At 35.2% G+C, this 12,520-nt stretch overlaps 1 protein-coding gene across 2 annotated transcripts in view; it reads left to right on the forward strand.

The window, feature by feature from the left end:
* Positions 1 to 10,299, forward strand: part of itgb1a (integrin, beta 1a) — a 79,646-nt gene extending 69,347 nt beyond the window's left edge. Inside the window, exons 15-17 of one of the 2 annotated variants that reach the window (XM_079601883.1) lie at positions 1,083 to 1,249; positions 6,719 to 6,796; positions 9,039 to 10,299. In XM_079601883.1, coding sequence (XP_079458009.1) covers positions 1,083 to 1,249; positions 6,719 to 6,796 — 245 coding nt within the window. In that variant the 3' untranslated portion in view covers positions 9,039 to 10,299. The remainder of the gene's footprint in view (positions 1 to 1,082; positions 1,250 to 6,718; positions 6,797 to 9,038) is intronic. The other variant, XM_079601884.1, reaches the window with a different exon arrangement.
* The last annotated feature ends 2,221 nt before the right edge of the window (positions 10,300 to 12,520 follow it).

The raw sequence follows: 12,520 nt of genomic DNA on the forward strand, positions 1-12,520 counted from the left end.
AAGAAAGAAAGAAAGAAAGAAAGAAAGAAAGAAAGAAAGAGAAAAGAAAGAAAGAAAGAAAAAAGAAAGAAAGAGAAAGAAATAGAAAAAAAGAAAGAAAGAAAGAGAAAGAAAGAAAGAAAGAAAGAAAGAAAGAAAGAAAGAGAAAGAAATAGAAAAAAGAAAGAAAGAAAGAAGAAAAAAGAAAGAAAGAAAGAAAGAAAGAAAGAAAGAAAGAAAGAAAGAAAGAGAAAAAAAAGAAAGAAAGAAAAAGAAAGAAAGAGAAAAAAAGAAAGAAAGAAAAAAGAAAGAAAGAGAAAGAAAGAAAGAAATAAAAAAAAGAAAGAAAGAAGAAAAAAGAAAGAAGAAAAATATAAATGAAACAAATAAATAAATGTGGAAATATTGATTACCCAGATCACATAAATATAACAATCCTCCCCACAAAACATAAATAATAATATGAAATAAAGATTATACAAAACATCAGAAAGTGATCATACAGGGTTATAGTTTCTGTGGGACAGGAGACAGGATTTAATATAAACCTTTCATAGTTTTACATTTGTGGATAAAGTATTTCTGCAAACAAATTAATTCAGTTAATAAACTCAGAAAAAACTAATTCAGAAAATAAACATTTTCATATTGCTTCTCAAAAATGAAAAACTCAAACAAAAAATCCTTGAAATAAAGATGAAAGACTTTGAGTTTTATTTTGAGGATTTGTTGTTTGAGTTTTTCACATATATATATATTACAGTGATCTGGCAAAGCTCTGGTGTGTTCTTCTGATCACAATGCCAGAAAAGATGCACGAGTCTCTGCTTGTGAAGCACAGAAAGTACATTTCACAGCTATACTTCATTTCAATTTCGACATAATGTAAGTGTTAACAGGATAATAAAGATGTATACGCTTAAAATAAATCTCTTTGACTTTATTTACCAATAGATGCTTGTTAGGAATAATCCAAACCTCATATTTTCCACTGATTAGTTCCATCTTGAAATGACATGAGGACTGGAAACACATTCATTAAGAAAATTAATCTCTCTCTTATTTCTGAATGTGTGTGTGTGTGTGTGTGTTTTGTGTGTCAGAGTGTCCGGCGGGTCCTGACATCATCCCGATCGTGGCGGGAGTGGTGGCAGGGATCGTTCTGATTGGTCTAGCTCTGCTTCTGATCTGGAAACTGCTCATGATCATTCACGACCGCCGCGAGTTCGCCAAGTTTGAGAAAGAGAAGATGAACGCCAAGTGGGACACGGTATGGACAAACAATAATGAGTTTTTAACTTTATTAAAACTGGACCAAGTTTTTAATCCGTCCAGAATTCCCAGATTGTTTCACGCGGAGTGTGGTTTCCCGGTTTAAGAGCGCGGTGTTCAGGAAAGCTGTCCTGATTTAAGGCAGCCGTGGAACTGCAAGGAAAGGCTTTGGGATTTTCAAGGCCTCATTTCCCTGGGTGTGTGGTGGCCAGTGGAGGTGTGTGTGTGTGTGTGTGAGAGCCACTGCTGCCCTCTGCTGGTGCACACACTGAAGTGCGCTGCAGTCAATAGAGAGTTAACAAACTAAAAACTTGTATTTTGAAAAATCTGTACTTGCAGATCATATAATATTAATGAAATAAAAGACGACTTAAAAGCACTTAAATAGAGTACACAGTAACACTTTATTTCACAGTGTCCTTGTTACATACTTACCATAGTAATAACAGTAAATTATGCATAATTACATACAACTCTCTAAAACATACTGGGTTGTTTTAACCCAATTTTGGGTCAAATATGGACAAACTCAGCCATTGGGTTAAATTTTTAAATTGCATTTTTGATCCAACGTTTGGGTTTGTCCATATTTGACCCAAAATTGGGTTAAAATAACCCAGCATTTTTTTTTAGTGTACCCTAACCCTATAGTAAGTACATGTAGTTAATTAATATTACTCAGTAAATATATAATTACTCTGTAACAATGACACCTTAAAATAAAGTGTGACCGAATACACTTTCATGGCTGTGTTTCCTAACACTTTGTGATAATGTCAAATTGGTTACACTTTATTTTAAGGTGTCATTGTTAGTGTAATTATACATTTAAATACTGAGTAATATTAATGAACTACATGTACTTACTATAGGGTTCGGATTAGGTTTGGTTTAGTGTTAGTTGCTTGTAATCATGCGTAATGATTATTAATTACTATTGAGATTACGTGTAACAAGGACACTGTAAAATAAAGTGTTACCGTCATATTAAATACATTTTAAAGTACTTGTTAAGTACTTGATTATAATTGTAACTGAAGTGTTCCCGATATTACTTAGTTCATATATTTTAAAAGTACTCAATTAAAAATTCATTATTTCAAATGTGTAATTACAAATATTTTTAACTACATGACTTGCAAACTTCAATTGAAATGGCATTAAAGTATATTTTAGTTTACCATAAATGCTTGTCAGTATATTCGGCAGTATTTGAACTGTATTTCAAAGACAACACGAGTAATTATGAAACTACATATAAAGATGTACTTATTAGTGGGTCAAAAAACAATTGCATAATTGCATATAATATAATTCTAAACTATAATACATTTTAATTTAATTGCATTTAACATTCCATTACGTGTCCGGAAACATCAGTTCACACTTAAGTATATTGTTTTGTGTTGTATTATTTTTGTACTCTTTTTAAAAGTGTGTGTACTTCTTTTTCACAATGGTATTCTTAGACCAGCACAGTTCAGCACAGGAGATGAGGAATGATGTATTTAAGGCTGTACGAATGGAAGCTTGTTTCCAACACAGAGAAAAATAAAAAAGATAATTGTGACTTTTTATCTCACAATTGCAAGTTCACATCTGACTCAGAATTGCGTGATATAAAGTCGCAATTGCAGGTTATAAAATCAGAATTACGAGACATAAACTCACAATTGCGAGAAATATACTTGAAATTCATACTTTTTTTCTCAGAATTGCATGTTTATATCTCGCAATTCTGACTTTATAACACGCAATTGTGACTTTTTCACGCAATTCTGACTTTATAACACGCAATTGCGACTTTTTCACGCAATTCTGACTTTATAACACGCAATTGCGACTTTTTTACGCAATTCTGACTTTATAACACGCAATTGCGACTTTATTTCACGCAATTCTGACTTAATATTTAGCAATTCTGACTTTAGAACACGCAATTGCGACTTTATTTCACGCAATTCTGACTTTAGAACACGCAATTGTGACTTTTTCACGCAATTCTGACTTTATAACACGCAATTGCGACTTTATTTCACGCAATTCTGACTATAACACGCAATTGCGACTTTATTTCATGCAATTCTGACTTAATATTTTGCAATTCTGACTATAACACGCAATTGCGACTTTATTTCATGCAATTCTGACTTAATATTTTGCAATTCTGACTTTATAACATGCAATTGCGACTTTATTTCACGCAATTCTGACTTTATAACACGCAATTGCGACTTTTTCACGCAATTCTGACTTTATAACACGCAATTGCGACTTTTTCACGCAATTCTGACTTTATAACACGCAATTGCAACTTTTTTACGCAATTCTGACTTAATATTTAGCAATTCTAACTTTAGAACACACAATTGCGACTTTATTTCACGCAATTCTGACTTAAAGGGGTCATGACATGAGAAACCAAATTTGCCTTGATCTTTTGGTATATAAGAGGTCTTTGTACCATTAAAACGTCCTGCAAGTTTCATAGCTTAAGACGTCCTCCCCATTATAAACGAATCATTTATTTAATCAAGCTCTAAATACAGCTCGTTCTGGATCCATGGTAAGAAGTGACGTCACGGTGAGAAGTGACGTACCAGCGTTTGCATATGACCGCCTCCAGCAGAAGACAGTTACGCTTAAAGCGCAAGACAACTACGCTCATTTCGTATCGTTGTCGCGCCCGCGCGCTGCGCGCCTCACACGTGTTCAGTGGACGGACAGCGAGTGGGTCTGTGTACAGGGAGATTACGACGCCGCAGATGTGCTGTTCCTGGCTGTGGACAAACAACATCTGTGAATACGCTGCGAAAGATCCAGTCGTCAGGGAAAAATGGATGCACTTTATTTTTTTGCGGACGTCTCAGTCACGGCAGTGTTAGTTTAAGCGTTTGTTCTGTACATCTGAAGGATGACTGTTTTGAGACTGTTTTGAGCTTTGCCAGAAAACTGTTGCTCAAAGATAAGTCCGTGCCGTCTATTCTGGGCTCAACAACGACGACGCAAACTGTAAGTAATGTATTTAAAACTTTAAACTACTTTTTAAATACGCTGAAAGATCCAGTCGTCAGGGAAAAATGGATGCACTTTATTTTTTGCGGACGTCCCAGTCACGGCAGTGTTCTATACATTTAAGGATGACTGTTTTGAGGAAAAAATCCCAATATGATGCTTGGCTTTGCCAGAAAACTGTTGCTCAAAGATAAGTCCGTGCCGACTATGGGCTCAATAACGACGACGCAAACTTACTTTTTACCATGGCTAATATAAACACATTTGTATAAGAGAATCTTGAAAATATGTCGCCTTTCTAGTAGGCCTACATGTGATAGAAAATTAAAAATGTTGCCTTTATCAATGCTGCATCTTCAAAGATGGCCTGTCTGTGCATGCATTTTTGTCCGTGGTACACCCTATCATTTCATTGGAATTAGTTAAATAATGTTAAACTGTTAGCAAATGAAGCTATTGGATAATTATGCAACAATAATCCGTTTTCAAGTGTCTCGGGTTAATTTTTTTTTATTAATTCAAAATAGTTTCACTTTCCATGTGGACACGGGCTGATCCAGTCTTCGTTGTTGTGGTGATGGTTCATTTTCCTCTGATTCCGGCTCAAACATAATAAGGTTTTATCATTGCAAGAGCCATCGCTTCGCATGCATCACCCGCTATTAAACAGTTACGCCGAATCCGCAAACGTTCTGGCTGGGGGCGTTAATATTGATGCATAGGCACTGACGTTAGCCAATCATATCAGTGGGTGTTAACACTGAACTCTTAAAGGGGAAACACCCCCAAAACAGACTGTTTGAATCAGAGGATGAGAAACAGGGTGGGAAAAGGTCATAAATCACTACATTTTAAAAGTTTTTGGTAAAAAAAACTATAGTAATACTATAATTGCACCTAAGGGAACATAATAATAAAATAAAAAAAACCATGTCATGACCCCTTTAATATTTAGCAATTCTAACTTTATAACACACAATTGCGACTTTATTTCACGCAATTCTGACTTTATAACACGCAATTGTGACTTTTTCACGCAATTCTGACTTTATAACACGCAATTGCGACTTTATTTCACGCAATTCTGACTTAATATTTTGCAATTCTGACTATAACACGCAATTGCGACTTTATTTTATGCAATTCTGACTTAATATGTTGCAATTCTGACTTTATAACACGCAATTGTGACTTTTTCACGCAATTCTGACTATAACACGCAATTGCGACTTTATTTCACGCAATTCTGACTTAATATTTTGCAATTCTGACTATAACACGCAATTGCGACTTTATTTCATGCAATTCTGACTTAATATTTCGCAATTCTGACTTTATAACATGCAATTGCGACTTTATTTCACGCAATTCTGACTTTATAACACGCAATTCTGACTTTATTTCACGCAATTCTGACTTAATATTTAGCAATTCTGACTTTATAACACACAATTGCGACTTTATTTCACGCAATTCTGACTTTATAAAACGCAATTCTGACTTAATATTTTGCAATTCTGACTTTATAACACGCAATTGCAACTTTTTTCACACAATTCTGACTTTATGACACGCAATTGCGACTTTCACGCAATTCTGACTTTATAACACGCAATTGCAACTTTTTTCACACAATTCTGACTATGACAGGCAATTGCGACTATTTCACGCAATTCTGACTTTATAACACGCAATTCTGACTTTATTTTACGCAATTCTGACTTAATATTTTGCAATTCTGACTTTATAACACGCAATTGCAACTTTTTTCACACAATTCTGACATAATATTTTGCAATTCTGACTTTATGACACGCAATTCTGACTTTATTTCACGCAATTCTGACTTAATATTTTGCAATTCTGACTTTATGACACGCAATTGCGACTTTATTTCACGCAATTCTGACTTAATATTTCGCAATTCTGACCTTATTTCATGCAATCCTGAGAAATAAAGTCAGAATTGCGAGATGTAAACTCGCAATTGTGAGATAAAAAGTCGCAATTATTTTTTAAAATGTTTTATTCTGTGGCGGAAACAAGCTTACGGGTGCATAAAATCTAATTAGGATTTTTTTTTCAACTTTAATTAGAATTAGAAATAGTGTAATTTGTTGAAATATTTATTTATTCATTTATTTATTAGATTCCCACCATGAATAAAAAAATATTACGTTAAACAAAGTGGAGCTTCAGATTTAGTTGTAGGAGCAAATAATTGGATACAAAACCATTTTATGTTTTATGCGGTTACCATCTCACTGCATCTTTATTTATACGTCATTCTGTTGCTGACGTCATCCTCAGTATGCATGCTTTCCTCCTCCTCCTTTCATGCTCATGAAATCTGTCCATCTCCCTGTGATCACCATCTTCTGTCCATCATTTCTTCAGCTCTTCTGTTGCTTCATCTGTGCTTGATCTGTTATCTGTCCCTTTCCACTCTCAGACAGAGAATCCCATTTACAAGAGCCCTATTAATAAATTCAGGAACCCAAACTATGGACGTAAAGCTGTGGCTCTATAAGTTTGTATATCTCTATCCTCTTTCTGCATGTGTGTGTGTGTGTGAGACAGTTTCTTTACCAGATCACCATTTTTCCATGATTTCCAGCCATTTTAGTATATATATTTATATGCAGTTCAGTCATGAAACTCTAGAGGGCGCAAGCTGATCGGTCCCAAGCAATCACATCATTAGCTCATGGCACAAGCTGATTGGCTCTGCTGATCCTGCAGCCAATGAGATTGCTTGTTCAGCATTTAAATAGTCCGGTTTGCTGTAAGCTTCTCCTCCACCTCCCCAGCTCCACCTGCCTAGATCTGATACAGGATTCATGTGTGTCTATTAATGCAGCCGCGGATCTTACACGCTCACAGCAGCGAGTCTGAGGATCTATTAGCAGTAGCAAGTCCATTCTTTGCAGAGCAATTGCGACTTTTCACACAATTCTGACTTTATAACACACAATTGCGACTTTTTCATACAATTCTGACTTAATATTTCGCAATTCTGACTTTATAACACGCAATTGCGACTTTTTCATACAATTCTGACTTAATATTTCGCAATTCTGACTTTATAACACACAATTGCGACTTTTTCATACAATTCTGACTTAAAATTTCGCAATTCTGACTTTATAACACGCAATTGCGACTTTATTTCACGCAATTCTGACTTTATAACACGCAATTGCGACTTTATTTCACGCAATTCTGACTTTATAACACAATTGCGACTATTTCTCACAATTCTGACTTTATTTTACGCAATTCTGACTTGATATTTTGCCATTCTGACTTTATAACACGCAATTGCGACTTTATTTTACGCAATTCTGAGAAATAAAGTCAGAATTGCGAGATGTAAACTCGCAATTGTGAGATAAAAAGTCGTAATTTTTTTTCAGATCTTGCACGCTCACAGCAGCGAGTCTGAGGATCTATTAGCAGTAGCAAGTCCATTCTTTGCAGAGCAACAGCAGATCAAGTCCACCGAGACCAAATACATTAACATTGCCATGTTCAATAACATGCTAAAACTATTTTGAGTGTTGTCATCATTGTCCAATCTTGATGCAAAAGTGATACATAAGGTTTAAGCATTGGGTAAAAATCACTAATCGACTACAGCATGAGCATTGTACGGTGTTGTGCAATATTTAATCAGAGTTTGACTTAATATTTAGCTTTTTCTTCACTGGATATCAACGTGTTTGTCAGAAAATGTTGTAAATAAATGTTAAAGGATTAGTTCACTTTAAAAAAAACTTTTGCTGATAATTTACTCACCCCGATGTCATCAAGATGTCCATGTCTTTCTTTCTTCAGTCGAAAAGAAATTAAGGTTTTTGATGAACACATTTCTCCATATAATGGACGTCAATGGGGACCAAACGGGTCAAGGTCCAGACAGTGTCAGCGCCGCTTCAACGGGCTTTAAACGACACCAGACGATGAATACGGGTCTTATCTAGCGAAACCATCGTCATTTCAAACATAAATAAAAAAGTTTAAGTTTTATAAGCACAAGCGCTCGCCTTGCTCTGTTCTGTGATGCGCGTTCGTGACGTCACGTAATACGCAATTACGTTGAAAAGGTCACGCTTCTGTGAAAAGTAAAACATTTCTGTCCTGACGAAAATGTTCTTTTAGGCTTTTTAATATTCCAACACCAGGATACACACACGAGATGGGCATTTTAACCGATAAACTGACACAAAGACATTTGAATATGTGTGTATGGTCCTCCTTCCGCACATCTGTAAACACTGACTCGTCAAGCGTGACCTTTACAGCGTAACTGCGTATTACGTGACGTCACGAACGCGCATCACAGAACAGAGCAAGGCGAGCGTTTGTGCTTATAAAACTTAAACTTTTTTATTTATTTGTGAAATGACGATGGTTCCGCTAGATAAGACCCGTATTCATCGTCTGGTGTCGTTTAAAGCCCGTTGAAGCGGCGCTGACACTGTCATCTGGACCTTGACCCGTTTGGTCCCCATTGACGTCCATTATATGGAGAAATGTTTTCATCAAAAACCTTCATTTCTTTTCGACTGAAGAAAGAAAGACATGGACATCTCGGATGACATCGGGGTGAGTAAATTATCAGCAGAAGTTTTTCTTAAAGTGAACTAATCCTTTAAATAGCTGCATGTGTTCTTTTATCTGCATTCTTGGGGTGTACATGCATTTAGATGACATTTTGAGGTTGAACTGTACTGGGTTTTTTTTAAAGATTACTTTTATTCCTTTCACAGGGAGAGAACCCCATCTACAAGAGCGCTGTCACAACTGTGATCAACCCCAAATATGAAGGAAAATAATGACATTGGGTTCACGTGCAGGAATGTTTTGTAAGGGACGAGTGTGCAGAATGCCTCAGTTCTCCTTTAAATGCTTTGTTTTTTTCTCATTGTAATGTCATTCTGTTAGACCAGTATTGTAGCTCTAGTAGTATTGAATGAAGAGCTGCCTCTCGTCCCTTGCAGACGTGTACAGGTTGTGTATAGTCTTTTCATTTACACCAGTATTTCTTCTTTTTACCCCCGTGTACATTCACACATCCTGATCTTTGTGCCTTTGCATGAAGCGTTTAAAGTGTAGTTTAAAGGAAACCGTTTACCAAAAGATTGCAAAACCTCATCACATGCTATTTTAAAACATCATATAATTTTTTGGTTTATATTCAATCTGCATTCAAACGGCTTCATCGTCGATGCTGTCAGTCATATGTTGGCATAAGAAAACTATGTGACCAGTGTATATGTGTTTTATTTTGATGAACGTTTGGTTTAATATGCTGATAATCTATGCATATTCATTTACTGTCCGACACATCATACATTTCATGCCTTTGTTTTTAGAAAAGTGAAATCTTGTTATTTCCCATGTATTCATGCTCTTAGAAACTCATTATGGCACGTGTTTTGTGGTCAGCTGCAAATGTGTGTGTATGTGTGTTATGAAGGATCATATGTTGAACTATGATGAGGCTCTTGACGAGTATCAGTGTATTCAGGTGAAATCCTGCAGTGTGTAGTCAATCGTAGAAAGACAAATCTCCTTAAACGCTCATTAGAAATGAGCATAATTATTGGTACCTACAAATGAAATTTTTAATGTTTTCAGATAGTATATTTAAAATAAAAAATGCAAGTTGTAATTCACACATTTGAAATCAGAGATAAAGATCTTTGCTACAAAAACAAAAAATATTTTGAGTTGGTTATGTGGAGAAAATGAAGAATTAGTGTATAGTTTTTTTTCTAAAGGTCATATAATATGCTCAAAGGTACAACAACCCTGTATTTTTACGTATTTTATTTGGACATAATAAGCAGACTCAGTCATTTAAAACTATAGGAATGCTTGGCAAATTAATAAATATCAAGCTGAAGGATGATAACCAGAGTTACTGCCGCAACACCCAATGTAGCTTGTTGTTTTTTAAGTGCCTTTTTTCTGGTTTTCTCAATATTGCAATTTTGAATTTATTTATTAAAACAAAATATAAAAGATTGTGATCTTGTCTTTCTTTCAAAGTGGTAAACGCATTTTTCTTATTATTATTTAGGGTCACTGATATGCACTTATAACAATAGGCTACAATCAAGAATCATAATCTTGATAAATAAACTTGTCTAAATAAACCCTTATATTTCTGAAAAAATATATAGGTGTTAATTAAAACATCACTTTACTGCTATTATTTTCATTATTATTATTATGTTAGTTTATTCTCAAATATAGGCCTACAGTATAACTTCCAGAGGTGGGTAGAGTATCCAAAAACTGTACTCAAGTAAAAGTACAAGTACTTCTAGAAATATTTACTCAAAGTAAAAGTAAAAGTAACAATCTTAATAGTTACTTGAGTAAGAGTAAAAAAGTATCCAATGAGAAAACTACTCAAGTAGTTAGTTACTAGTTACTTCGGATCATAGGCCGATATATATGATACATATATAAAACATGATATTATTTAGATATTTTTTATTTAAATGACTATTATTATCATAATTAGTATCCAATGAGAAAAGTATCCAATCAGAAAACTACTCAAGTAGCTATAGTTAGTTACTTCGGATCATAGGCCTATATATACTATGATATATATATAAAACATGATATTATTTAGATATTTTTTATTTAAATGACTTATTATCATAATTAGATAGGCTATCTTTGCCACAAAAACAGAAGAGACAAGCATTATTTCTGCCATCTGTAGCCCGAAAATCATTGCCTGTCCTTTGGTTTGTATAATAGTAACTTATACAACTACAGTTGGATTATTAGACAATGTCGAAATATAGTGAATCTGCAGAGTTTTGCATTTAAAGGCATGTAAAGGGAAACATTGACACAGAGAAGAAAGAGTTAAAACTCTTCACATGTGCTCGCGCTGACCGCTACTGAACATCTGAACACAAACGACGATCAAACGCACATCGACGGATCTTCTTCTGTCTGTTCTCCAAAATGTAATCAAATGTATATTTCTGCAAGCATGTTTAAACTGGTCAACAGTGTCTAAGGCAGGCAAAGGCATTCGTTTTCAAGTTGAGTTCGCACGCGACTGCGCAATACACACACATTACCGCGGGTGTTCATTTCATATGTGGACAATGGTAGCTTATTTATTGTATAAAGTAATGTATATGTCCAAAAAAAACGGGTAATGTCATACTTTGAAGTAGTGCTATCATATCGTAATAATCTGTTTGGTTGTAAAATGTATTACCTGAATGAAATTAAATCGAATATCGTCCTGTCTCTGTGGAACGATATTCCACAGCTAGGATATATCGTCCTCAGCATACGAAGATAATAGAGATTTTCATCGCTGGCAAAAATTATGCATTTGCAGATTTGCTTTCACTTGACTGTACGGTAGGTCCACAGCCACTTCATCCAACGCTCTTGATGTTCTTAAATCTTCCTGTTACGACTCCGAGTCGAGTGTGAATTGAAAGCGCTTCAGACGATTCAGTGCGTGCAGGAAACTGAACAGATCATACACACTGATTCGCGAACCGATTTAGACAGATCTGCCCACTTGTTTGATGAAGTCTTTGAACAGAATCGACTCAAAAGAGTGATTCATTTGTGAATTGAGCATCGCTCATGCCCAGAAAAAAGATACAGCGCGCTTGGAATAAACTACGCATTTAACAACACGTATTGCATTAAAATAAAGTAACGAGAGGAACGTCGCTCAACGTAACGAAGTAAAAGTACCGTTTTTTTATTAGAAATGTACTCGAGTAAAAGTAAAAAGTACCCACATTTAAATCTACTCTTAAAAGTACAATTTTTCCCAAAAAATACTCAAGTAAATGTAACGAAGTAAATGTACTTCGTTACTACCCACCTCTGATAACTTCAGAATATAATACTGTACCAAACTGTGCTTACCGGTATGTAAAACTGCATAGAATAGCAGGATGATCTACAAGATGCAACAAAACTACTCTGTAAATAAAACTACTCTCCACATTATCTCAACTTGTCTCCCGTGTGATTATCATTACCTCATGCGTCGGGCCAGAGGTCACTCTGGAACCGGAACTAGACTCGCGTACGGCCGTTACCGGAAGCCAGTGATTATAGTTAAAAAAGTTATAAATATGGATATTTTTCTTACAATAACGCATCGTTTCGATTCAGAAGGCATTTATTAACCGCCTGTGTCCATATGGCCTACTTTAATGATGGATAGATGAGCTGTTTGGGGCTT

The sequence above is a fragment of the Phoxinus phoxinus genome (genome assembly GCF_949152265.1).
Source record: "Phoxinus phoxinus genome assembly, chromosome: 24".
In the NCBI taxonomy this organism is placed as follows: Eukaryota; Metazoa; Chordata; class Actinopteri; order Cypriniformes; family Leuciscidae; genus Phoxinus; species Phoxinus phoxinus.